The 27,905-nt window shown below is 47.4% G+C and overlaps 1 protein-coding gene across 6 annotated transcripts in view; it reads right to left on the bottom strand.

Moving 5' to 3' along the window:
- The window catches only part of FCHO1 (FCH and mu domain containing endocytic adaptor 1), a 28,016-nt gene extending 11,490 nt beyond the window's left edge, over positions 1 to 16,526 (bottom strand). For 5 of the 6 annotated variants that reach the window (XM_053585663.1, XM_053585667.1, XM_053585666.1 and 2 more), the window contains exons 1-8: positions 16,414 to 16,526; positions 11,285 to 11,329; positions 10,340 to 10,415; positions 5,530 to 5,621; positions 4,587 to 4,661; positions 3,247 to 3,388; positions 1,131 to 1,283; positions 834 to 938 (exon numbers count right to left, since the gene is read on the bottom strand). In XM_053585663.1, the coding sequence (XP_053441638.1) occupies positions 834 to 938; positions 1,131 to 1,283; positions 3,247 to 3,388; positions 4,587 to 4,661; positions 5,530 to 5,621; positions 10,340 to 10,366 (594 nt within the window). In that variant the 5' untranslated portion in view covers positions 10,367 to 10,415; positions 11,285 to 11,329; positions 16,414 to 16,526. Of the gene's footprint in view, positions 1 to 833; positions 939 to 1,130; positions 1,284 to 3,246; positions 3,389 to 4,586; positions 4,662 to 5,529; positions 5,622 to 10,339; positions 10,416 to 11,284; positions 11,330 to 13,052; positions 13,143 to 16,413 lie in introns of those variants that run through there. The other variant, XM_053585664.1, reaches the window with a different exon arrangement.
- Between the last annotated feature and the right edge of the window lie 11,379 nt (positions 16,527 to 27,905).

The following is a 27,905-nucleotide window of genomic DNA, read 5'->3' as shown; positions in this document are numbered from 1 at the left end:
AACTGGGAAAGAAACTTTTATTCCTGGTCCAAAGAGATAGCTGTAAGTGGTAGGTCCTGGCGGACACTTTGCTGCATGCATACAAGTGTGCATACACACACACACAGTGGGCATGTCTGCCTGGGAGTGAAATCTCTGGCAAGAAAGACAGACATGAGAAGCAGAGAGTCGCAACTTAATGCCAATACCATTTCAGCACCTGGATCCAGCTATGTCTGAAATGGAGCCTCCCCTCCCCTCCCAAATCTCTTCAATTACATCTCCTTCTCAATGGAATAAAAGGTTTCTAGCCCTTGAAACTTGAAAAACAATTCCTAATCCTGAGGTTCTAATCTGCCTTTTTTTTTACATTTAAGTGGACAAAAATGCACAGAAATGCGGCATCTTGCAAAAGGTTACATAGTTGGTGAGAGATGGTGACTGTTTCAGAGAACCTAGGCCTTTCAGCCACCAAGAAATGTCAGGATACTCTTGGCTTCTAAACTCTGCCCTGTCTTATTCAAAAACCTTATCAGGAATAACAGAAATAATAGCTCATGGAATGGTTTCTATGCATCTGGTCTCAAAACATCACATAAAATGACTCATTTAATCTTCAACAACTCTATGAAGCAAGTATTATTCTTCATTTTACAGATGGGGAAACTGAGGCACAAAATAATTTTTTTTTTTCTTTTTAAATCATAATCTTAACAATGATAACAGTAAGCTTTTAACCTACGATTCAAAGGACCCTGGGAGCAGAGGGTTTTAGAGGCTCTAGACTTTTGAGGCCCGTAGCATCTTTGGCCAAGGGATGTGTATGTTTCAAAGGTACAGATGTTAGTTCTTACCAGGGCTGAGTCCAGCATCTTCTGTTCGAAGTCAGCCCGGGCTGAATTGTACTTTTCCACTGAGCGCCGGAGGTTCTCTGCTGCCTTCTTGGTTTTGGTCTCTGCCTAGGAGGCATAGGGAAGGGATGGGGTTTAAATGGAGACACTCGGGAGCTTTTCTCCTGCTTCCATCACCTGGCAGGTAGACTCCTCTGGGTACCCAGGGTGTGATCACACACAGGTACAATGACCATCACTCTGGGATGTATTTTCCCTCTCTGATCGGATAGCCCCAAAAAGTGGTGGTTCTAAACGCACCTTGTCCATCTCCTTCTGGCTGGTGCTTTCTCTCCGCAGCCGCTCCTGATCCATGCAACGGTTCAGGTAGTTCTCTCGAGATTTGGGCAGGAGCTGGCTGACTCCAGCAAGTACCTGCACGGCATCCACGGTACCCATCACTTCCTCCTTGCACTGCAGGGATGGGGAGGGGAGAGGAGGAGAACAGATGAGTGGACTGTGAAATTCCTGGCTTCCCAAACACTTCATGTGATTCCAGGTCTTTTCTAAGTATTTGGCTAATTCCAAAACATTTAAAATTCATTCATTCATTCATAGACAGAGTCTCACTCTGTTGCCCAGGTTAGAGTGCTATGGCCTCAGCCTAGCTCACAGCAACCTCAAACTCCTGGGCTCAAGTGATCCTCCTAAGTTGTCAGAATAACAGGGAGTAAAGATACCTTCTACATACTCAGCTATTTTTTTTTTCTATTTTTAGTAGAGATAGGGTCTTGCTCTTGCTCAAGCTGGTTTCAAACTCTTGACTTCAATTGATCTTCCTGCCTCAGCCTCCCAGACTGTTAGGATTACAGGCATGAGCCATCATGCCCAGCCCAAAACATTTAAAATAGGTACTTTTTCTTTTTGTGAGACAGGGTCTTGCTCTGTTGCCTGGGCTAGAATGCAATGGCATCATCATAGCTTGTTGCAACCTCAAACTGCTGGGCTCAGCAATCCTTCTGCCTCAGCCTCTCAAGTAGCTGGGACTACATGTGCACACCTGGCTACTTTTGTTAGTTTTTGTAGAGATGGGGTTCTCACTATGTTGCCCAGGCTGGTCTCAAACTCCTGACCTTAAGCAATCCTTCTGCCTTGGCTCCCAAAGTGTTAGGATTATAATAAGCCACCATGCCCAGTGTAAATTCCCCTTTTAAAAAAATACTGGCCAATTACGCACAACCTAAAATTTAATACCTTAACCATTTTTAAGTGTATATTTAGTGATATTACATACTACAAACTCCCTGTTTTAATGAGAGTTAAAAATATGCAGATTCTAGAACTCTGTACATGCAAAGCATCTATGATTCTACAACAATAAGCTTCAGACATTGTGGGTTCCTAAGAGTCTACTGCTTGAATTTTCCAAGAGTCTTGGTTCTTGATAAGAGTCTAGAAATGTTAAATATGAAGATATATAGTTTCCAATACTTTAGAACAGAGGTTGGCAAATATTTTCTGTAAAGAAACAGATAGTAGGCTTGGCGCCTGTGGCTCAAGTGGCTAAGGCGCCAGCCACATACACCTGAGCTGGCGGGTTCGAATCCAACCCGGGCCCACCAAACAACAATGATAGCTGCAACCAAAAAATAGCCGGGCATTGTGGTGGGTGCCTGTAGTCCCAGCTACTTGGGAGGTGGAGGCAGGAGAATCGCTTGAGCCCAGGAGTTGGAAGTTGCTATGAGCTGTGATGCCATGGCACTCTACCCAGGGCGACAGCTCGAGGCTCTGTCCCAAAAAAAAAAGAAAAAGAAACAGATAGTAAAAGTGTTTGTCTTGATGCAAACACTCAACTCTACCACTGTATTGCAAAAACAGCCACAGATGTTGTGCACATGAATAGGCATGGCTGTGCGCCAATAAAACTTTGTCACCACTGAAATTTGAGTGTCATATAAAATTTCATATGCCACGACATTTTATTATTATTATTATTTTTATTGTTGGGGATTCATTGAGGGCACAATAAGCCAGGTTACACTGATTGCATTTGTTAGGTAAAATCCCTCTTGCAATCATGTCTTGCCCCCAGAAGGTGTGGCACACACCAAGGCCCCACCCCTCTCCCTCAACATTTTATTCTTTTGATATTTTTTTCTAAGCACTTAGAAATGTAGAAACTCTTCTTAGCTTTACAAACACAAGTGGCAGACTGGATTTGGCCCAAGGGCCACAATTTGCAAGACACTTGGTGGAGAATTTTGACAGTCTGACAATGTTCAGGTCTGCAAGGTTCTGGGTTCTATGTTGTAGAATTATCAGACTTCCCAGAGGCACACACCAATGGCTGGAGGTTCAAAGGCTCTGAGAAGTTCTGGAATCTTGTGAGCTGTTGGTGCCCCCTGCCCACCAAAATAGGCAACACACCTACACACACCTTTTTGTGGGTCTTCAGCTGCTCATCACCATAGCGGAGCACATCTTTGATGAGATCCTGCAGCTTCCGTGTCAACTCCAGGTGGCACAGCGCCAGCTTATCTGATGAGACGCGGAAGACCTCCCAGAGTGGGGCGAAGGTCCTGGGGGCAGATGAAGTCACACCCAGGGCCCACAGGGTCCATCCACTGTGGGGTCCCCCTCAGACAACATGACTGCATTGACTTGGGCATCTGCTATGCACTGGGCCCTGCTAAGCATTAACACATTAATTCATTTAATCCCCACTATGATGTTAAGAGGTAGGCCTGGACAGACAGGGAGACCGAGGCATGGGAGGCTCCATAACTCACCCAAGACCCCTCTGCAAACATCAGAGCTGGAATTTAAACTCTTGCCCTCCTGACAAAAATTTTGCCTTTCAGCAGCCACAGGGAACTTTGCAAATGCCAATGGGACCACATTATGTCTTATTTAAAAGTCACATGTGTGTCAAGCTCCTGTGGCCTTGCCCCCATCTCACCTCTTCCTTCTTGTCCACCTCACTCAGGCCCTGCACCCACACCAGCCACTCTCTCTTGAATGTGCCAAGCATGTTGCTGCCTCAGGCTCTTTGCATTGCCTGAGCTACCTGCCTGAGTCTCTGTCTCTCAGACAACCCTCACAGTCAGTTTCTTCTCTTTATTAAAGGCTCAGCCCACAAAAGCCGGGTCCACTCCGGAAGACATACCCAATCTCTCATGCTTCTATTTCATTCCCTTCCCAGCACTTTGCACACCAGGAGAAAATGTGCGTGTTTAACACCTATCTCATCATTCACCCCAGATGTACCTGGCATGGAGACTGTTTTGTTTTGTTTTTGTGAGACAAAAGTCACACTTTGTTGCCCTTGTTAGGGTGCTGTGGCATCATAGCTCACAGCAACCTCAGGCTCTTGGGATCCAGAGCCTCTTGCCTCTTTTTTTTCTATTTGTAGTAGAGATGGGGTTTCATTCTTGCTCAGATGGTCTTGAACTCCTGAGCTCAAGCAATCCACCTGCCTTGGCCTCCCAGAGTGCTGCGATTACAGGAGTGAGCTACCACACCCAGCTGAGACTGGGGTTTTTAATCTGTGTTGCTGCTGGTGCCTGGCACACAAAAGGTGGCCAGTAAATATTTGTGAACTGAATGAATGAGCTAGTGAGTAAATATATGATATAAATTCCTCTATCCAATTAGCCCCATAGTGTGGCAAACAACACCCTCTTCTACATATCATGAGTGTGAAGAGACGTACATCCCACTGGAGGTTCCCAATGTCTGCAGGGTCCCAGCCACCAGGCTCTCCAGAGACCAACTCACCCCACAGGGGTCCCGTTGCTAGCCAGCTTGGAAAGCTTTGCCATGGCTTTCGAGTAGGTCTCTTCAATGGTGGCTCTGGGCAGGAGGATAGAATAAAGATAAGGAAGCTCTGGACACTATTAGAAGAGGGACCACCACCTTAGGCCTCAGTTTCCCATCTCAGACATCTGAGCAATAGCTCTCCAATGGAGGGGGTGATACAAAAGCCCAGGAGGGGGACATTTTGGAAATTCATAGGCTTGTTGCTTCAGTAATACATTTTTGGTAAGATGAATATTATAGAAGAAAGTTATAGATTTTAGTAACAACAGTTATCATAGCAGCACCAGAAAAATTTTTTCTTGATCACATGCTATAAGGCAGACACTGCTAAAGGTTCATGGTTTCTCTCATTTAACTGTAGGACAGAAGCATGCCGTTCCTTTTGCCCTCTAGAGAGACACTGTTAAATGCCTACCTGGGATCCACTCATATCTTCATCTTAACAGAACCTTAATTTTGTTAAAAATAGCATGTTAAAACAAATAATGCATGGGACCAGAGTTTGCCTTGCAACTCAAAATCGTTATGTTTCCCTAGAAGGTGAATGTCTGAGCATTGACAAGCTGAAATGTAAATTATCTCATACATGTTTTCATTTATCATCTCAAGGCATGAGATGAAGTTTTAAATCCCCCACTCACCCACCCCCCACCGTAAGTAGGTTATATTATCTCTTCTTCACCAAGAAGGCATTACAAACCTTGTAATTTTTGTTTATAAGGGGATTTGTGGTTGATAGGGTTGAGGATGGCTGGTTTCTAGGGTCTTCAAGGTACTTTGGTTCTTGGAACCCCCAGGGATGTAGGCCCAAATTGAGCAGGGTGTGGCATGGCCATGAAGTGGGTGTGCCATCATATGCTATGGGCATGGCCACTGGTGGGTGGGACTGGAGGGACCTCACCTCTCCCTGATGAAGTCCGCCAGTTCCTTGGTGGAGATGGGACCCTGCTTCACACTGTGGTATAGAACCTCAAAGCCATGGTTTTTCTCACCCTGCAGGGGATGGGGATAGAGATTTAGAAAGAATCTGGAGAAAACGTTAACTTGCCTAGCAACAGGGGCATGGGCCAAAGAGTAAACTGGTAGAAGTCCATCTCCCTTGGCTGTTGGGATTGGTTCAGCCCTGAACCAATCATCATGCTGCATTTCTCCCTGGCCACAGGGATTGGTAAAAGGGCCTGGAGTTGGTCCAATCAGAGAGAAACCCGGGATCTTTCTTTTCTTTCTTTCCTTCCTTTCCTTCCTTTCCTTCCTTCTTTCTCTCCTCCTTTCTTTCTTCCTTTTTTTTTGTCCCATAGTTGAGGTAGGCCAATCTTATTTGTTCCTAGTCTCTTTGTCTTTCTTTGTGTCTCCTTTTGTTCTCTGTCTCTCTGCCTCTGTTTCTGTTTCTTCCCCTCTGCTCATTGTGTCTTTCCATAAATAAAGAATTATGTGCTCACAGGAGATAATAGGAAGTCAAGTAGAAACCATGAATCTTGGAAAGAAGCTGAACTAGGGAGCGTCCGTACAGAAAAACGTGTGTTGGTTCTAGCTTCTGGAACAAACCCATCTTGAACCCAAATTACCCTACAATTGTTCAGTTTTGTAAACCAAAACAACCCTGTATATGGTAGTTGTGCTTCCTTTTCTTTTCTTCAATTTTTAATTTTTTTTTTTTTTTTTTTTGTAGAGACAGAGTTTCATTTTATGGCCCTAGGTAGAGTGCCATGGCATCACATAGCTCACAGCAACCTCCAACTCTTGGGCTTAAGCGATTCTCTTGCCTCAGCCTCCCAAGTAGCTGGGACTACAGGTGCCCGCCACAACACCCCGCTATTTTTTTGTTGCAGTTCGGCCGGGGCCAGGTTTGAACCCACCACCCTCGGTATATGGGGCTGGCACCTTACCGACTGAGCCACAGGTGCCGCCCCCAATTTTTAATTTTTGAGACAAAGTCTCACTGTCACTCTAACCATGTCACAGGTTAGAGTGACATGGCCTCAGCCTAGCAACTTCAAACTCCAGTGTTCAAACAATCCAGCCTCAGCCTCCCAAGTAGCTGGAACTATAGGTGCACACCACGATGCCCTGCTAATTTTTCTATTTTTAGTAGAGACGGGGTCTCATTCTTGGCTCAGTCTGGTCTCCAACTCCTGAGCTAAAGGGATTCTCCTCTCTCTACCTCCCAAAGTGCTAGGAATACAGGCATGAGCCACTGTGCTGGCCTGTAGTTGTGTTTTCTGTTCTCATCAACATGGAAACTCCTTTGAGAACCCAGAGAACAATCCAGGTCTGAGTTCTCTCTCTGGACCCAGCAAAGCACAGCACAGAGTGAGGCTTTGAGTTTGTTGAATAAATGAATGAATGCGTTATTCCACTGTTACCTGTTAGTACTGATGTGAACTGGGCCTCTGCCCTGGAGCATACTAATGCTTTACACACAACCTCTTTCCTCCAAGTTCTGGGAACATCACAGCAGAAAAAGCCAGGGCTGTGCTGTGTGAACTGGGCAACTCACTGTTCTCTGAACTTTTAGTAGCTCTTCAGTAAGATGGAGCAAGGAGTCAATCACCTCTTATATGGGGATGAAGTAAGAACCAGGATGATCCACATCAGCATCTCCCAAAGCCTCAAGGGAACTCTAGTTTTAATTCATCATATTGTTAGTTAACACTTTAAGTTTGCTGGTGTTTCTGTTCCAAATGTATTCATGAAAAAGGAAAACCTTTACTGCTATTCTAAATGGGAAATCAGGACCTCTTGCCATATGATGAAAATAGGAAAAAAATGAGGCAACAATTATATTTTAATGCTGGCCAGATCCTGTCGCCTGTGAAGGGTATCAAGCCTGAACCTTAAATTGTCCATTAAAAGGGCAACCAGCTGGGTTCTGAGGGGATTAGAGACATTTCCCCACCAAATGAGGCCTTGTAATTGGGACTGAAAGAGGAGGCTTGCAGAGCGATCTGATGTTATTTATGTCCCAACACAAATCACTGAAGTGATCCCTTGGTACCACTTGGCAGGCTCCCCATAAATGGTGGTTTTCTCCATTCTCCTCCATCCTGCTGGGTTCACCCTCCCAGTACCCAGAAGTTTTGAAAGCTAAAGCCAGAAGTTGCTGCTAGATAATCCCTCTTGCTGTATAAATGGAAAAATTGAAGCAAAGACTAGAACAGACCTAGATCAGCCTCAAGCCTGAATCTCTCAATGGTCACTCCTCATTCTAGAATCATCAGTGGCTCACTACTGCCCACCAGAGTCTGAAGTCCAAGTTCTTAATCTGGAATTTTCTTTCCAGCTTGTCTCCTAGCTTTTTCCTAACCTCTACAGCAAAACAAACAAACAAACAAAAAGACAGACACTGCCTTTCCACCACTGCCCAGGCCATTCCTGCTACCAGCTCACCAGCCTGTATCTCCTCCCACTCACCCAAATCCTTCTACTTCTCAGGGATCATCGTCAGGTCTACCTTCTCTGGGAAGCTTCTCTAACTTGTTCCCATCAGCTCATCAGAAGTATATTTTCTCTTCTCTCAGGTTTTGAGTTGTACTTTCAGGGTTCATGTGTCAAATCCCCCTTATATGTTCTGGGTCACTTTAGGTTGGTGGCTTCATTCCTAAGGCCTCAATTACCTTCCTGGTCTGACAAGTTGGGACAATGACAGCACCCAACTCCCAAGGGCCTTGGTGAGATGAGGCTGGCACAGTGCTGGACCCAGGGGATCCTCGGGTGAAGCTGCACCAGGCACCGCTGTCCAGGCCAGCATCTGGGACTGACTCAGAGCCAACCACTGGCCTGTTTCCCAGACCTGGCAAGTCCCCAGTGGTGTCTGCCTTCCTTGGACTGGGCTGGCAGCTAAGGGTCCTAGGAGGGGGCTGTGTTGGGCCTGTGTCTCCTACCAAAACCTCTAGACTCAAATTTTGCCTATGTGCCAGCCCAAGTAGAATCTTTCCAACAGAGCTTGATCATATCCCTCACCTGCTCACGCTTCCCTAATGGCTCCTTAGTGTCCTCTATGCCTCTGGATCTGCCCTGGCCCAACAAAACTGGGGCATCCCGGTCTGGCTTGATGTCCTATGATGGGAACCTCTTTCAGGGCATCTGGGGCTCCGGTATCATTCAGCAAAGAGCCAGGCATATGTAGTAGCTCCAGTACAAACAACTGATTAAAAGACACCTAGCTAGTGACATGTCGTGGGAGTCCTCCTGAGTCCAGGGATGAGGCAGGAATTTAATTCCCTATTCCCAAATGAGGAAACTAATGCTCAGAAAGCCCAAGTCCACATGTCTAAGGGATCTCAGCAGAGCCCAATGGAACCCAGAATTCAAAGCTCTTAACCACTCTGCACCGGGCTATCTTTGGGTGAGGTGGGGGAGTCGGGGGTGGTTTCTATTTTCTCTTTGCTGATCTGAATTTTCTGCAGGGAGCTTGCAAGCCTCATGCAATTAAAAAGAAATTTAAAATATATGTAGGTGCCACTGTCAGGGTTCCAAAATGTGGGCAACTTTGATCCTGAAATGGTCAACTCCCCTCACACAGAGGAGCTAACAGGGGATCAGAGAAGCATAGCTCCTTCTTGGGGTCACACAGCCTTTCAGAAGATAATCTGGGGAGTCTGACCCTTGGAGAAAGGGCAGAGGTCAGACCTCTCTCTGCAGGTGGAAAGGGGGTGCAGCCCCTTTAAGAAGGCAAATGCCAGTAAGAGGAGCCCCAGCTGGGGAGGGAGAATGGGAGGGAATGGGGCTTGTTGCCAGGGGCAACCAGTCACCTAGCAACGGGCTTCCTCTGCAAGCTCAGAGCCTGCAACTAGGGAAGGGTCTTTCTTCTCTGACTCCCAGGCCCTCTCCTCTTCACACATCCTCTGTGGCTTCCCATTACTCTAGCCCTGCAAGAGGAGTCCCTGTTTCCTAATCTTGCCCAGGCTGTCTAATGTCACACCTTTGGGTTTTTGCCCAGCCTGTTCCACAGCAAACATGGCTCTGTGTTCTGGCTCCCACTTTGGACATGCCCCCCAGTGCTGGGCTCAGCCCTGATCCTGCAGGGCTGGGGGTGTCTGGATGGCCAGACTGGGTCGCACAGACTGGGGGCTTCTCCCTGGGGACCAGGGCTGGGATGGAGCCTCTCTGAGGCCCCAGCATCTCCCAGATTTGGCTGAGGTAGGGGTGGCAGGGAGGGAGGGAGGAAATGAATGAATAAAAACAAGTCTGTCTCACTCAACCCCACATTGGGCCACAGTAGGTGGTCCCCAGCCTGGACCACAGAAGGATGCAAGAGTCATGTCAAGCCAAGAAAACCCCCAAACTCTCCAGGATGAGAAGGATGTGGAAATTCCCTGGCTGGAATGACCCTGGATCCTGGAAGTTTGGTCTGGCCCTGGGTTTGAGCTCTGACTCTGCATCTTTTCACTGGGCTTCTTTAGGTCAGATCAGAGATTCCTACTCTGGGCCATGGTTTCCCTGTGGTACAACCTATGGCTATGCCAAGATCACAAGGCCTGTGAGTTCTAGGGTGTATGGAGTCAAACTCAGCCTGATTCTCTTTCACATTTTTTTGTTTTTTGCAGTTTTTGGCCAGGGCTGGGTTTGGGGGCCAGTGTCCTACTCCTTTGAGCCACTATGCCCTGTAGACCTGCCCAAAACTCTGCACACAACATGCCCAGTCCCCTCCATCTCCATCAAAGTTCCTACTGCCCTGCCAGAAGCCCCCCCAATATAAGTATAGGCCTTACCCAAAAGTGCTCCCCAAAATACGACATCCTGATGGCTTTTGTGGAAACCCCCACAACTCCAGTGTCCAGTGCCTGCCTGAAGAGAGAGGCAAGTTTGAGCCATAGGGTCATTGCCAGTGTGGGCCTGAGGAGAGGAATTCCCCCTCTGTGGAGGAAGGGGAGGAAGGATGAAGGAGGAACTGAGTATGCCAGGGTCCTTGAGATAATTCTATCTAGGGGGACAGAACTGGACACAGATGCTCCCAGTCCCATTGGGTCAAGGTTGGAATAGAAGAGGAACAAGGGCTAAGGAAGTCTAGATTAGAGGAAGGGGCATGGAAGGTAGGGTTTTTATGTAAAAGAGTTCATGGGAGGGGGGGGAGATCAGTACTAGGTAAGCCTCAGCCTAGGTAGTGAAGCTTTGAGCCATTTCACAGATGTCACACCTCTGGGCTTTTTCCCAAGCTGTCCATAGCAAACAAGGCTCTGTGTCCTGCCTCCCACTCTGGGTAAGCCCCCAGTGCTGGGGTCAGCCCCAATTCAGGTGCTGGGGACAGCCCCAATCTGGTTGTCGAATCAGCCAGAGTGGGTTGCACAGACTGGGGAAAATAAGCCCCTGTTCCCTCAAGAAGGGAAGTCACTTGCCAAGGTCACACAGCCAGGAAGTGAGAGAAGATTTGCACCCTGAACCGGCTGAGCCCAGGCCTGAGTTCTCAGTTCCACTCCAGGTGGTTCGTGCAGGGAATGTGTTTGGTGGAGAGATGGATTCTGGGGCTGTGATAGCCGCATGTGTATCAGGGTCCCGGCAGCATCCCTAAGGGTCCACTAGGGTCTTCTGAAACCCTCTACAGCAGTCCCCATCTCACACACACCCCTGGAATATAGAGGTCCCCCATCACTACAGTGACCCAGCTGCCACTGGTGTCCCCATGAATCCCAACCCTGCCCTATAAAGTTAATGTTCACCTGGTGTCTGAGTCACTGTCCAGCTCTGCGCCTCAGTCTCCCCATCTGCAAAACAACAAGGAATGTTTAGAAGGGTCTTGTGAGGGACCCCAGCTCTCTCTTCACAGGGGGTTAGGCCAGGCCTCCTGGGAGGGGAGGGACATACAGTGTCCTTGGCATGTTCTTGAGGCCAGGCTTGTCACTGGAGCCTGCAGGCCTCATCCATAATTCATGACCCTGCAAGCAGCCCAGCAGCAGCTGGGAGCCTAGGAGGCACCATGGCAGCAGGGACAAGGATTGGTGACCACAGTATAGGGAAGCTTCCTGGGACTCACTGGGAAAGGACCAAGCAGAACCTTGGGCAAGGGGGCTGCTCTCTGAGCCTCAGTTTACCTAATCTAGAAAGTTTGTTTAACGTGACCCATTGTTATTCAGACACCAGTCCATGGACTCTGTGAGTCATTCAGTACCAGAACTATCTCACTCCCTGAGATGATTCAGCCTTGGGCCTGGCCCCAGAGAAGCCCCCAATCTAGAGAGACAGACATCCATGTTTCCATGCAGTCAGGGCTGGGCCAGGTGGAAGGAGAAGGGCTGGACTATAAAGGAGGGTTCATGGGAGTTGGGGTTTTAAAGCATGAATAGAAGTTCACCAGGTAAAAAATTATTTATTTCAACAAATGTTCTCAACCACTACTCTGTGCTGGGCGATGCTGGGGCCACTGACAACTTTGGCCCCAAGAGCAGCCCCTGAGGAAGCTTAGTCTGGTGAGATGGGGCTAGAGATGGGGGTAACCTGGCTGACATTCCTTAGGGGGAAAAGCCCTAAATTCTCATATCATTTCTCAACTCTGACTATAACCTGGTCCCTGAGCTTCTTGTGCTGACTGATGTGTAAACTAACAGCCCCACATAGCAACTTAATTTTAAACTAAGAAAAATACAATAAAATTATACCCAACTTCTCAGTTGTATCAGCCTGTTTTGTTTTGTTTTTGCAGTTGTTTTATTTTTTTGGCCGGGGTCCACCACCTCTGGTATATGGGGCCAGTGCCCTATTCACTGAGCCACAGGCACCACCTTTTTTTTTTTAAAGAGCATTGACTGGGGAAAAATATACCAACCTCTTTTCCAGGGTTCAGTTGCCACATGGAGCTAGCTCGTGGTTGCTGTATTGGACAGCACAGAAAGACAAAAGTTCTGCCAACGTTAGGATCCCAGGAGCCACCGCACTCCCAAGTTCCCCAGAAACCCAAGAATCTCAGTACTGTTTTTACACTTCTAATGAGATTGCCTCACCCCGCCCCATCATCCACACACAGATGCACACGAAGCACCATTATGTGTATGGTCCTGGGCCCAACCCTTAACATGTACCAGACCATTCAACCCTCACACTACACCATGAAACACAGCCCCAATTTCAAGGTGAGGAAACTGAGGCACAGAAAAGTCAATCATTCATCCCCCGGGTGACTGTGATTTTGCCCCTAGCCTGTCTGCCAATGAATTCCTATTTGGAACCATAATGTGTGGTTCTTAGTTTTCAAGTTCCCTCTACTACTCCTCAACCTGCTTCACCACTCAAAGCTGTAATGGGGGGCCAATAAGCAGAGCAAAGTGTGGCCCCAAGCAGGCCCTTGCCCAGTCCAGGAAGTGACACCTGCTATTTCTTCTAAAACCAGAGTCAAGGACAGGCAGAGAGGCCTGCCTCCCTTCTGTTCCTGAGAGGGGAAAGTAGGAGAAAGGAGGGTACATAGATGCCTCCTAGCACAGGGTTCAAACTCACCTGATAGGGCAGCAAGTGTGTCTGGGGCCCTGTCTGACCCAGCAGGCGCCAGGAGATGCCACAAGGCCCCTGTCACTTCCGTCAGCACCAAACAGAGGCCTGTGTGCATGGTAGGGACAGGAAGCTTGCTCCGCCCCACCCACCTCCCAACCGCCATCTCCCCTCCCCCACCTGATCATCACCTCTAGGACCTCCCTGGAACCCCACACAGGCCATGGCTGGGTAATCTGAGGTGCTCAAACCTGGGGCCCCCAGCCTGGGCTATTATTACCGAAACAATAATAATCATGACAATCGTTGAGAAATAACAGCACCCACAACTAAGAACCAACCCTGACCTAAGAATTCAGAGACATCTCACAATCCATGGTAAGCTAATGACACATACTTCACAGAGGGAGAAACTGAGGCTCAGGGAGGGCAAAGGGGAAGGTACATTTACTTTCATGGGCCCCTGCCTCCATTAAAAAAAATTAAAATCATATTTTACAACTGCATTGGCATAAAGGCAAATATATTAATGTCATATACAAAAATATTTTCTTCTACCCAAAAGTTCATTTTTTCCTTCCCTTCTGACTTCAAAAGAAATTAAAACATCGCCATGGGCCCTAAAAGTACTGTAAGCCCAAAACATTGTGCTTACTGGGTATGATGGAGTAAGTTCACATAACTGAACTTACTGGATGTGATGGAGAAGCTGGCCCTGTTGGAACCACATCTCTCAGCTTGTTTATTGTTAGGGCAATGCTCAAAGACACAGACTTCTCCAAGGTCACACAGCAGTTTGCCAGCTGAACAAGAGACCCCCACCCTGCCTCCCTAGCACCAATTCTGGAAATCCTGGCAGGCATGTGAGCAGCCTGGGAGCAGATAGAACAGAACAGGAACAGAGTCAGCAAAGATGACAGCCCTTAAAATCCTAACCCTGGGAACGGTGTGAGGCCTGCCAGTTGTCCAGCATCCTTGACCTCTTGCTGCATGACCTTGAGCTGCTCCTGAACTCTCTGGGCCTCCAAGATCCTGTAAAACAGGATCTGACATTTTTCTCCATCCTGAACTTTGATTTCCACACAGTAGGGCCAGTCTGAGGGTTTTCTTTTCCTTCCCAGAGACCAGCTTGTTGGCCTGAGTGGATACTAATGCATTTCAATGGCCAACTCTCTCATGTCTCCTGCCAGGAAGACTGTGATCACTTACACAATCTGGCTTGATTCTCACAACAGTGCCTAAAGGGAGTGCACATCCCTATGGGGAAACTGAGGCATATGCCTCAGGTCACACACCAACTCAGCCACCATCAATTGGGCATCTGAGCTCATGTTCAGGAATTTTCCAGCCCTCCTGACACTGGTCACTTCCCTTTTTGTCACTTCATTTGGCAAACATGGACTGAGCACTGTGTACCTGGCTTTGCCAGATGCTAGAGCAGGCGTCCTCAAACTGCAGCCCTTGGGCCACATGAAGCCGTGTGAATTGTATTTGTTCCCGTTTTGTTTTTTACTTCAAAATAAGATATGTGCAGTGTGCATAGGAATTTGTTCATAGTTGTTTTTTTTTTAAACTATAGTCCGGCCCTCCAACGGTCTGAGGGACAGTGAATTGGCCCCCTGTTTAAAAAGTTTGAGGACGCCTGTGCTAGAGTCTTAGCAGGCAACACCCTCTGCAGACTTTCCTCTCTCCTCCCAGTCAGGGGACCCCATTTAATGAGCATTAGTATTGTAATTAATATTATAATGATCATGTTTGCATTTACAGCTCTCCCTTCCACCCCCAATGTTCTCTGATTTTCAGCCCAGAGGGATTCAGCCCATTTCACAAAAGAACAAACCAAGGCACAGAAAGACAAAACCACACATAGGTAGAAGCAGATTGAAACCTGGGAGTATTGAACACATAGCCCAATGCTCACTCCTGTGCTCACTGCTGGGATGGAATTCCTAGGGACTGGATGGGCTGGGATGGTACCTCCCACCTCCTTCTGTCTTCGACCCCACCCAGGTACACGCTCACCCCTAGCGTGGGTGATGGTATGTGGGTCAGGGTGTGCCCCAGGCAGTCCCACCGGTGAGACCAGGGTGGCTTGAGCCCTGTTCTAACCACTGCAGCTTGGTCCAATGTTTTACTGTCTGCAGATCAGCCCCCTCCCTACCCCCAGTCCCAATGCCAGAGAGTGACCATCGACCCATTTTGCAGTACAGTAAACTGAGGCTCAGAGACCAGCAAGGTACATTGGAGATGGCATCTCCAAGTCTAATGCTTTCTCAACCTCAAACCACCCACATCTTAAGCAAAAGAGTAGAATCACAATCTGACAAAAGGTGGCAACCGTGGGTTCAGAATCTGTAGAATGTAAGGTCCCCAGCTTCCAAGCTCAATGCTCAATAGGAAACCAAGGCTCAGAGAGATGTTGTCACCTGCCCAAGGTCACCAGTGAAGCAGGTCCATTTGATGCTGCCTCTTGGTCCCCAGTGCAACTGGAGCAGGTGACTCGGGGGATTTGAGGCAGATGGAGGGTTTGCCCACCCCCAGCTCCTCCTGCGCACCCCACTCACAGCCAGCCTCTGGCAAGATCCTAATTTACCTCGATTTATTTTAATCCCCAAGAACAGATGCTCACTGTCTCCCAACCCCGCCCCCCACTGAAAGAGGGACCCCCCCCCCCAGGTCCAAGCCCCGGGCCCTTCCAGGCCCTGCTTGACCAGTCGCTGCCAAGGCAGGCAACCCCACACTGACCTCTTCCCCAGAATTCCAACCTTGGGGTCCCTATAGAGAATGCCAATGAAATACCCCCATCCCATCCTTCAGGTGGGGGCTAGGATGGGGCAGTCTAGGAGAGTCACCAGGAAATCCCCAGTTTCAACAGTAGTCAGGCCTGGCTAGGGATTCACAGTAGGAGGAAAAAAGAAATGGGTCCTTCATCTCCGTCCCTGAGGGTCTGCAGGCCAGAGCTAGGAAGAGAGAGATTGGGGGTGGTCTCCTATTTGGCCGCCCAAATCCCAGGCTCTATAAGGGGTGCGACGCCCCTATCTTTGCAGTCCTAGAACCCAGAACCGGATCCAGGATTAGAATAAAGGATTTGGGGAGGGGTCCGGCATTGTAGCCGCCCCGCTACACGCTCCGGTTCCAGGCTAGGAGACTGGGGATTTAAGGAGGAATTCTCATCTCCTCCTATGGACCCTCTATTACCACAGGGGAGAAGCCGGGGCGCCCGGCGCGCAGCCCCCCACTCCCTTCTCGCCATCCCTCGCGCTCCGCTGCGCCTTTGCCCGCCGCAGCCGCCGAGGTTGCTGGGCTCGTTGCACTTGGGAGGAGGCGCTGACTGGGCGCCTCCTGGGGGGTTCCTGGGACCAGCACTCACCTCCTCAGCACGGTCGGAGCCCAGCGCTTGCCGCCACCTGCGGCTGGGTCACTGACACCCGAGGCGCCCCGCCCCTCCCTCCGCGGCTGTGGCGCGGCCCCCGACTGGCTCCGCCCCCGGGGCGTGGCCGGTAACGTCCCCACCCCCACGACGGTGCTGGGAGGCAGAGGCGGTCTCTGAGTCCGCGCGGCCCACCATTGGGTCATTTAGGCGGCCAGCTCCGCAAGCCCAGCGCGCTGATTGGCTGAGCTGGAGACGCGGCTCCTTTTTATTTTCTCCATTACACCTCCCTCAATTTATTTGCATTATTTAAAGAGACAGGCGGCGCTCTCTCCACCTGAGACCTAGTAGGAAGAGGAAAGGGGTGAGCAGTGTTTATTGAGCACCTACTTTGTTTCAGGTTCTGAGCTGGGTTCATTTGATGGCCGCTTACAGGCCTGTGAGTGGGACATTATTTATCCTTATTTTACATATGTGAAAACCGATCCTTATCTTGCAGATGTGAAAACTGAAGCTAAGAGAGGTCAAGGGCTTGCTTAGAGGCCATAGAGTACGTTTGGGATTCAGCTCCTCAGACTGGGGAGTATGATCCCCACATATACCATTGTGCCATATGACAATTTTGAGAGGCTTCTGTCCCCCTTGCCTGTGCCCTCCTAAAATGGCACTGCTGCTAAATAACGCTGCTGGTCCCCTCCTTAACCCCCCACTTAGAGGACAGATCTACCTGTCTGATCTATCCTCAGGCTTGTTCCTTCACCAGCCTCCCCAGTTCAGTAAGGGCAGCTCAGGAATCTTCCTTGGGAGTCCTCAAGAATCTTCCCTTCATCGACACATCATCCTGTGGATCCTGTATGTCTGAAACAATCCCAAATTTCCCATTTTCCTGCACCCCACAATGGGTCGAGGCTCAGCCTGGATGCTGCCTTGGTTTTCTTTCTTTCTTTCTTTCTTTTTTGTAGAGACAGAGTCTCACTTTACTGCCCTCGGTAGAGTGCCGTTACATCACACGGCTCACAGCAACTTCCAGCTCTTGGGCTTATGTGATTCTCTTGCCTCAGCCTCCCGAGCAGCTGGGACTACAGGCACCTGCCACAACGCCCAGCTATTTTTTTGTTGCAGTTTGGCCAGGGCTGGGTTTGAACCCACCACCCTTGGTATATGGGGCCGGCGCCCTACTCACTGAGCCACAGGCGCCGCCCACTGCCTTGGTTTTCTACTTGGGCCTTTTGTTTCCTCCACCCCTGCTCCAGACAATCCCTATTCTCCAAGACAGTTATAGCTGTTTTTTTTTTTTTAAACTTTTTGTTTTAGAGCAGTTTTAGATTTACAGTATTATTCCTGTATGTCCCCCATATCCATCCATCTGATGTCAATAATAGGGGAAACTAACTGCTGCACTTGTCACAGTGAACCAATACTGAGACATTATTTTATTTATTTATTTTTGTTGTTGCAGTTTGGCTGGGGCTGGGTTCGAACCCACCACCCTCAGTATATGGGGCTGGCGCCCTACTCACTGAGCTACAAGCACAGCCCAATACTGAAACATTATTAACTAAAGTCTACAATCATATTTTCTCAGTTTTTCCCTAATGTCTCTTTTTCTGTTTCAAGATCCCACATGACATTTTCTTAAATTTTGTTGGTTTTTCAGAGACAGGGTCTCAGTCTGTTGATAAACTGGACTGCACTGGTGTGATCATAGCTCACTGCAACCTTGAACTCTGGGTTCAAGTAACACTACTACCTCTGTCCCCTGAGTAGCTGGGACTACAGGCAGGCACCACCATGCCTGGCTAAATTTTTGTAATTGTTTATAGAGACTGGGTCTCACTCATTGCCAGGTTGGTCTCAAACTCCCCACTTTGGCCTCTCAAAGGGAGGGATTACAGGCATGAGCCACCATGCCTGGCCAGGATCCAACATATCTCCTTAGGCTCCTCTGGGCTGTGAAAGTTAATCAAGCTTTCTTATGTTGGATGACCTTGACAGTTTTGAGGTGTATTAGGTATTCTGTATCATGTCTCTCCATTGGGATTTGCCTGATGTTTTTCTCATGTTTTGACAAGGGTATTGGATTTGGGGGAGGAAGACCACACTGGTGAAGTGCCCTTCTGGTCACATAGAAACAGTACACACTTGTTCATGTGACTTATCACAGCTGGTGTTGACTGTGATCCCCTGGCTGAGGTGGTATCTGTCAGGTTTTTCCACAGTAAACTACTCTATTCTCTTTTTTTTTTTTTTTTTGTAGAGACAGAGTTTCACTTTATTGCCCTCGGTAGAGTGCCGTGGCATCATACAGCTCACAGCAACCTCCAACTCTTAGGCGATTCTCCTGCCTCAGCCTCCCGAGTAGCTGGGACTACAGGCGCCCGCCACAACACCCGGCTATTTTTTTTTTGTTGCAGTTTGGCCAGGGCTGGGTTTGAACCCGCCACCCTTGGTATATGGGGCCAGCGCCCTACTCACTGAGCCACAGGCACCGCCTTATTCTCTTCTTTTTATATTATATCTTTTGGAAAGAGGTTGCTATATGCAGCCCAAACCTAAAGAGTAGGGAATTGTATTCCCCTTCCTTGAGGACTAAATAGCTACATAAATTATAATATTTGGAATTCCTCTGCACAGGGAACATAACCCCACTCCCATCTATTTATTTATTCAATCATTCGTATCGGAATGAATGATATATCAGTATGCCATGGATATTTATTTTGCATTTTGTGTTACAATCCAATACCACTGTATTGATATTGTCACTCAGATTGCTCTAGTTTTGGTCACTGGAATCTCTTTCAATTGGTTGTCACAACCCTTTGACATGCCTCTGTGTTGTTTTCTTCTTTTAGCACATCCTTACTTTCTGGCACAATAAGATGCTCCAGGTTCATCTTGTGTATTTCCTGCCCTAGTCCTAGAATTAGCCTTTTATCCAAGGAGCCTTTTATAGGAGGATATTAGAAACAAGATCTGGGCAGTAGGGGTGCTTGCTGTTACTGGAGTGACATTGCTTCTAATCTAGGCTCTCACAGCAGACAGAGCAGGAAATATATGTGTGCATAATAACTAACCTGTGTCCCACATATGTACACTTATCTGTAAATATTTCAATGTAACTGTATATTAGGCTGAACAGCCTCCTCACCTCCCTCTTTGTGACCTTCCACTTCAACAGTGAGAAACCTGGCTCCTACCATCTGCCCTCCAACTGCTTAATAGTTCATTCCACAATACATGCATAGCAGTTTCAGAATGTTAACCCAGACTCATGGTGTCAGGAGGGAGGGGGTGCTGCATCAAAATAAACTGATCACCTTGATTTGCTGGCTCCAAACCCTCCCCTGACTCCCAGACACCCATGGTAAAAACCCCAGCTCCCTCCCAGCACCTGCCTATGTGCTCTGCCCCTGTTCTCATCTCTCTGTACTTCAGGGCCTTAGCCCTTGCTGTTATCACCACCTGGAGCACTCTCTTCCAGGCACCACATCTGAATAGTAACTTCCTCACCTTTAGCTCTTATCTCCTATGTGGTCTCCTTCTCCGGGAAGCCCTCCATCTAACTCCCCAGGCCCCTGAGAACCTATCTAGTCTTCCTTCTAGTCCAGTGTTCATCCCTCCAAATTGGGATGTTAGGTTGGCCTCTGCCTCCTCCCAGCATGGGAACTCCTTGAGGTCCCTGGGCACTGCCACAACCTGTCAGGTGAGGTCCACACTGCAGTCACGCTCCCCCATACACTCCTCTCTCAAGCCTGTGTCAGGTGCAAGGTGGAAAGGGGGAATGATTCCCTTTTTAAAGCTGTGGAAACTAAGGCTCAGAGACAGGGATCTACTCTCTGGGTCCTTACACCAAAGACAAATCTGAGTCAGGACTTAAGCCAGGTGTGTTGGTGTCAAAGCTTTCACCCGCCCTGGCTTCAGATCCCAAAAGATGCTGTGGGGGGGTGGGGAGGGCAGGGGCTGAGCAGGCCAGGTACTTAAACTTAGGGGATCCAGTTGCCATCAATATAGCACACACACACACCCCTTCCCAGAGGTTCAGGCCAGGTTTCTTATTTCTGAGATTAGAGAAAAGGGAAGCCCAGAGAGGTTAAGTAACATTCCCAAGGTCACCCAGCAGTGCTGAGAAGCTGGAACCCAAGCACCATTTCCTGAGTATTTGCTGTGTGCAGGTAGGTGCCAGATCAAGTCTTGGGCATTGGGCACCCAGCAACAACCAAAACAGAAGGGCGCAGCTCTCCCCAGTTCACAGTGTGTATGTGGAGAATAGATATAACACAAATAAGAGAGTCTTGACGTGCTGGTGGACAGGCGACATTTTAAAGAGAGTGCGCCGGGGCGGCGGTAAGGCGCCGGCCCCATATACCGAGGGTGGCGGGTTCAAACCCGGCCCCGGCCCCGGCCAAACTGCAACCAAAAAATAGCTGGGCGTTGTGGCGGGCGCCTGTAGTCCCAGCTACTCGGGAGGCTGAGGCAAGAGAATCGCTTAAACCCAGGAGTTGGAGGTTGCTGTGAGTTGTGTGAGGCCACGGCACTCTACCGAGGGCCATAAAGTGAGACTGTGTCTCTACAAAAAAATAAAATAAAATAAAATAAAGGGAGCGCGCCAGAAAGGGTCAGAAGGGCCCAGGCTGTGGACCAAGAGAAAGCAAGGAAGACTTTCGGGAGGAGGGGCCGTAGCCGGCCCCATCATGGTCAGAGCCTCCCAAGACCTGACATCCTTACAGACTCGCCCTGGCCACGCCCCATCACGTCCCAGACCCCCACAGCCAACCCACTCCCCTTCCTCACCCTTCCCCCAAGTCCACGTGCAAATCCCACCTGCCCACGTTTGGGGGGTAACTCCCAACTGCTCAGTGGGGCTTCCAGGCAGATGCAGAGGCCGCCCCACCGCCTCCCCCTGTGTCAGCAGCAGACCGAGCGTTTGCCTCTGCCGGTCCCTCCTCCAGGAGCGCCCTTCCTCTTCCCCAAGGGTCTTACTCCTGCGCACCCTCAGGAAGGCTCCCCTGACTGCAGCGCCAGGGATTTCCTGAGTCCCCGCGATACCACCGCCATGTCACCACGCCCCGCACCTTGGGTTGTTGCTTCCTTGTGTGCGTATCTAGCTCTCCTTTTTACACTGTTTACCAGCGAGGGTATCATCCAGTAGTTGTGGATTGCTGAATGAATGGATGGGGCATTGCAGGGAGAGGACACCACCGCAAACGCCCGGGATCGGGACTTGGGCGTTGAAGTAACACCGAGAAATCGGTGGTTGTGGCTCAAGGTTAGGATCAGGGAGAGGCGGCTGCGGACGAGCCACGGCCAAGGTCGCACATGCGGCTTCTGCCACCTGCTCCAGGGTCCCCAGGTGCTTTGACAGCAGCCAGAATATTTTTAGTACATACTCCAGCCGAGAGAGCAGAGTCTGCCAGACAGCTGCCAGGAGGGATTTGGGGGGTGATGGAGAGGGAGGAAGTAATGAAGGGAGAGGGGGAGGGGAGGAGAGAGAAAGCGAGGAAGAAAGAGAGAGAAAAGAGGAAGAGGAGGGAAGAAACAGAGAGACAGGGAGAAACACACCCTGCAGCTGCCCAACTCTTCTAGCAGTTTACCCTCTCCATAAATGATGCAAAGATTCTAAGACCTTCTTGTACTCAGCTATTTGTCATTGTTTTCTAAACTTAGTGAATGTCTTACACATTGGACATTATAAGATGGGAAGGAGGTAGAGGCTACTGCCCTAGATCTGGGGTTGGCAAACAACAGTCCACAAGCCAAACTGAGCCCACTGCCTCTTTTTGTAAATAAAGTTTTATTGGAATGTAGCCAGTTACCCAGCAATGAGTAACATAGAAGCCAAGACTATGACAACAGCTTTTGAGAAATGAAAAAGCTTTATTTCAGGTGGCGCCTGTGGCTCAAAGGAGTAGGGTGGCGGCCCCATATACCAGAGGTGGTGGGTTCAAACCTGGCCCTGGTCAAAAACTGAAAAAAAAAAAAAAGAAAGAAAGAAAAAGCTTTATTTCGAGTTGAGAAGTGAGAAGACAGAAGGTGATGCTCAAGTCTGTCTCTCCAATCTGTATCCTCATACACAGAGGATAACTAGGGGTGAGATAGGAAATTGGAGCAAGGGGTGATCTGATTGGGTCATGCAAAGGAGTGGTGATGAGTCCTTGGCTCTTAAATCTGTAATGCAACAAAACAGGGCACCCCTTACTTCTTAATCTGGTCCCTTTTCCTCTTTCTTGGAACAGGGTACTTGGGTTCCACCTGTGGTTGACTTTTTCTCTGGGGTTATGACTCTGCCATGCTTAGATTATGTGACTTGCAACCTGGAGGTTCTGATATATGAAAGTTACATGGTATTGGACTGATTCTGCTGTTACACAATACCCTTCTGTTCAGCTATAACATAGTTCAGTGGTCTTGGGGAAGATTATATGGCCTGTGATGCCAAGAACATTTGCCCTCTGGTTCTTTACAGAAAAAGTTTGCCAACTCTTGCCTAGAACAAAATGATCTCTTTGGGAGACAGTTGTCAATGGTCATTGGTGATTTTCACCACTATTTCTGGTTCTCCTTTCAGGTACAAGGAGTAGTTCCACTCATGAAATTAGGGTCATGTGACCTGCTTTGGCCAATAAAATGAGAGCAAAAAATGTGTCATTTTCCCCAGGAAGTACTTAGGAGCTGGTGCCTGACTCTAGTGTCTCTTTGCCCTCTTTTGAGACCTGTGATAGGGGAAGTTGTGATGTTGGGTTGTAGAATGAGAGTGATGAAGAACACAACATCTGAAACCTAAGGGGTAGGATAATAGTCACTAAATATGGAAGAATAAAGCCAAGACATCACAGCTTAGTAAGATCAAAGCACAATCAAAGTAGAGTTCTTTCTTAGAATATACATCTACATAATTGTTAGAAAAATCCATCAACAGATTTAAAACAAAGATAAACTTATTGATCCCCTTCAGTGGTTCTTAACTTTATGTACTTTGAGGTTCTGTTATTAGGTGCATACAAGTTTGGGACTGTTTTATCTTCTCCGTGAATTGAAAGCTCTGATTTGATAGCCCTTCTTTCTTTCTTTCTTTTTTTTTTTTTTTTTGAGACAGAGCCTCAAGCTGTCACCCTGGGTAGAGTGCCATGGCATTATAGCTCACAGCAACCTTCAACTCCTGGACTCAACTCCTGCCTCTGCCTCCCAAGTAGCTGGGATAACAGGCGCCTGCCACAACACCCGGCTATTTTTTGGTTGCAGCCATCATTGTTGTTTGGCGGGCCCAGGGTGGATTTGAACCTGCCAGCTCAGGTGTATGTGGCTGGCGCCTTAGCCGCCTGAGCCACAGGCGCTGAGCTGATAGCCCTTATTTCTAATAATATACCAAAAATATAACTATTAGTTGGCTCTGCTGCCACAAAATATTAGAGAGTAGGTAGCTTGAACAAGAGAAATCTATTTTCTCATAATTTTGGAGTCTAGAAGTTTGAGATCAGGATGCCAGTGTGGTTGGGTTCTGGCGAGGGCCCTTTTTCTGGTTTGCAGACATCTGCCTTCTCCCTGTGTCTTCACATGGCCTTTACCTCAGGCCACCAATCATACTGGGTTAACATCTCACCCTTATACCCTCAATTAACCTTAGTCATCTCCTAAAAGCCCTATGTCAAAATTCCTTCACACTAGGGGTTAGAGTATTAACATAGGAATTTCAGGGAGACACAATTCAGTCCAGCAATAACTTTATTAATATGGGTACAGTTTTGTTATGTTTTTAATATTTTCCAGGCTTTTTTCCATCGTTTACTTTCAAATATTTAGCATTTTTTTGCATCAGCATTTCTTGTAAATAGCATAAAACTTGAACTAAGGGGAAAAAATATACACCCTGACAATCTTTTGTCTTTTAACTGAAGCTTTTTGTCCATTTACATTTCTTGTAATCATAGGCAAGTTTCACATGTTTTCATTATTTTATTTTGGGCTTTCTATTTGTACCATGTTCCCTGTGAACCTTATTTTGGATTATTTTTCATTCTAATTTCCTTCCCCCTCTACTATGTACAAGTTATAGACTAATCCTATTCTCCTAGTATTTACCATAAAATCTTAAATTTCTCCAATGCTCCCTCAAATATTACCCTCTCCATAAATGATGCAAAGATTCTAAGACCTTCTTGTACTCAGCTATTTGTCATTGTTTTCTAAACTTAGTGAATGTCTTACACATTGGACATTATAAGTTATTGTTAATGGTCATGTTTCTTAAGATTCAACCACATATTTCCTACTTTTTCGTTCATTGTTTCCTCCTGCATATCAGCCCTTCTCCCTGAATGATCACTTTCTGCCTGAAAAAACTCCCTCAATTTCCTTTGATGAGGATCTACAGGTGGTAAATCCTCAGCTACTGTCTTTTCATCCTCATCCTCCAAAGGTATTTTTTTTGTCAGATGAACATTTCTGGCTCACTAGTTATTTTCTCTCAGCACCTTGAAAGTGTTACTCTAGAGTGTTCTGACTTCCAGGCTGTGGGGCTGAGGAATTGGCTCTCAGTTTGTTATTCTCACTTTTCTGGTTGGCTTTGGTTTTCCCCACTTTCCCTCATGTATCTTTTTTTTTTTTTTTTTTTGTAGAGACAGAGTCTCACTTTCTGGCCCTCGGTAGAGTGCTGTGGCCTCACACAGCTCACAGCAACCTCCAACTCCTGGGCTTAAGCAATTCTCTTGCCTCAGCCTCCCAAATAGCTGGGACTACAGGCCTCATGTGTCTTTTTATATATCCTGCTTGGGATTTGTTTGGCTTTTTGGATACATAAATTGATGTCACTCATCAGTTATGGAAAATTCTCAACCATTATCTTTAAAGATATTCCCTCCATTCACTCCTCTGTCTTTTAACCTTCTTTTTCTCTTCCTGTGTTTGGGAAATTTAACCAGCTCCATCTTCCAGTACATTAGTCTTCTTTTCGGCTCTCTCAAACCCACTGCTAAACCTATCCAGTGTTTTAAATCTCAATTATTAGCTTTTTAAAATTTATCTAGTTCTATTTGGCTCTTCTACAAATGTTACTGTCTTGCTCTTTGTTTCCATTTCAGGATTAAACACATGGATTTTGGGTCTTATGATGCCAACAGTGGAAGTCTTCACTGCTGTCATTTCTGCTGCCTCCCATCCACATTGAACTTTTCAATAAGGCTGGGATGTGATTGGGGGGAATTCTTTGAGACTAGAATTGAAGGTTCTTCTAGGACAGAGTCACTACCACCCTTAATTGCTCTAAAGCATGTCATCTACTTGAGACTGTCAGACACCCAGATAGTGCAGTTGGAGTTGCAAACTCGTGAGATTATGAACCAGTGGATGAGATTTTACCCCTTCCTCCTAAAAGCAAGGTCTAAGACTCATTCTCTTTTCATTCCTGGGGTGTACATCTAAGGAAATTATTCTAATTTCTAACCTACCTTTATGTTGCGCAGTTACCCTTCGAGGTCTTGACTTACCAACACTTAAGCAGGGGCTCCTGCCTACAATGACATTTTTGCCTGTTTCTTATTTTCTAGTTGGCCTGCTGATACATTAAGAAACAGATCTAATTTATTTTTACCCGCATTTTTAGTTGTTTTTGAGCGATCAGCTTGGAAATCTAGTCCACTATGAGGTCAGAAGTCGAAGTTTACTGTATTTCCTATCTAAATGTTTCGGATTGCTCTGTCAAAGAGGAATCAGATGCATATGGAAAGAGCTGGAAACAGAGACCTCTCTGACAAGATATTGAAGCACACAAAGCTAAGCCAATTAAAACAGGCAGAATTAGCCAGAAAAGTCAGCAATGAATTAGAGCAACTTTGGAAATAGACACAGTGCACAGTGGATCTTATTCAAAGAGGATGGAGCATTTCAAATCTGTACAATGGCATAGGACAATTGGGAGTTCTTTGGGATGAGACAACCTCCACCCCTCTCTTCACCCCTAAATAAGTCCTAGATGGATAAAAATTAAAATTATACACCAAAAAAAATGGGAGAATTTGTGTCAATGGCAGGAAGGGCTCCCAAAGCACAAGAGACATGTAAAGATTGCAGTTTGAAAAACATAAAAAGTGTTTACAGCAAAGCTGTCCCTAAACAAAATTAAAAGGTACATTTGGAAAGAATTTACCCCGTAAAAGTTTATTATCCCTAGTTTATTATCTTTTTTCTTGATTCAGGTAAGTTATTATCCCTAATTTAAAAGAGAATTATGTAGGAAAAGACAAATACTCAATGGGAAATAAATTGAACCAACTAGTTAGAAAAAAGGCCCATAGAGAGAAAGCTCCTTGGTAATAGAAGAAATGAAATGTGAATAATAAGCCAGGCATAGTCCCAGCACTTTGGGAAGCCAAGACTGAAGGACTGCTTGAGGTTAGCGGGTAAAAGACCAGCCTGAAGCAATACAGCAGGACCCCGTATCTGCAAAAAGTAAAAAAAAAAAAATTTGCCAAGTGTAGTGGCACATGCCTGTAGTCCCAGCTACTAAGAAGGCTTGAGCAAGATTGCTTGCGCTCAGGAATTGTAGGTTACAGTGATGAGGATACCACTGCACTCCAGCCTGGACAACAGAGCGAGACACTGTATCTTTAAAAAAAAAAGGCAGCTGTCACTTGATAGTTTAGCCAAATGAAAAATGGAGATGATTTGGCCTCACACATAAATAGTGTCCCCAGAAGTCCATTCTTACCTGGCACCAACTAAGAAAGGGTTATAACCTGCGTGCTAGGCAACAGGAGACGGAACAGCACAGGCTTTGTTCCATGTGTCAACTCCTCTAGGCAGAGCCCTGTCCTGTCCCCATAAATTTTTGATGGGGAGGCGTGGAGGGTGGGTGGTAGCTGGTTGAGCTCAGTGATGAGTTGAGCTTCTTTGGCATCATCAGCAGACATCCAGGCAGGAGGTGGCAGGTGTGGGTATAGCGCCTGTGTTCCATCTATTTTCCTCACTGCCTATCCTGGGGCTGGGCATAGTGGCTCACTCCTGTAATGTAGCACTCTGGGAGGCCAAGGAGGGAGGATTGCTTGGGCTCAGGAGTTCAAGACCAACATGAGCAAGAGTTATACTCTACCTTTACTAAAAATAGAAAAAATTAGCCAGGTGATGTGGTGGGCGCCTATAGTCCCAGTATTTGGGAAGCTGAGGCAGGAGGATCACTTGAGTGCAAGAGTTTGAGGTTGCTGTGAGTTAGGCTGACACCATGGCACTCTAGCCTGGGCAACAGAGTGAGACTCTATCTCAAATAAAAAGCCCCAACCTCCCACAAAGATGGTCAGAGACCAGCTTTCTTGCTCCCAGAGTCCCTGTAACTAATCCTTTGTAGAGGTTTTCACATTGACCAGTGGCCTTATGACTCTGAACCCCAATTGTTGTGCACTGAATGCTCATGTCCCCTCAAATCCTGTGGTGAAGACCTAACCCCCAATGAGATAGTACCCTGTTTCCCCGAAAATAAGACCTATTTACAGGAAAGAAAAGAT

The sequence above is a fragment of the Nycticebus coucang genome, chromosome 3 (genome assembly GCF_027406575.1).
Source record: "Nycticebus coucang isolate mNycCou1 chromosome 3, mNycCou1.pri, whole genome shotgun sequence".
NCBI lineage: Eukaryota > Metazoa > Chordata > Mammalia > Primates > Lorisidae > Nycticebus > Nycticebus coucang.
Note: the sequence above shows the minus strand (reverse complement) of the source record. Positions and strands in the feature narration are given on the sequence as shown.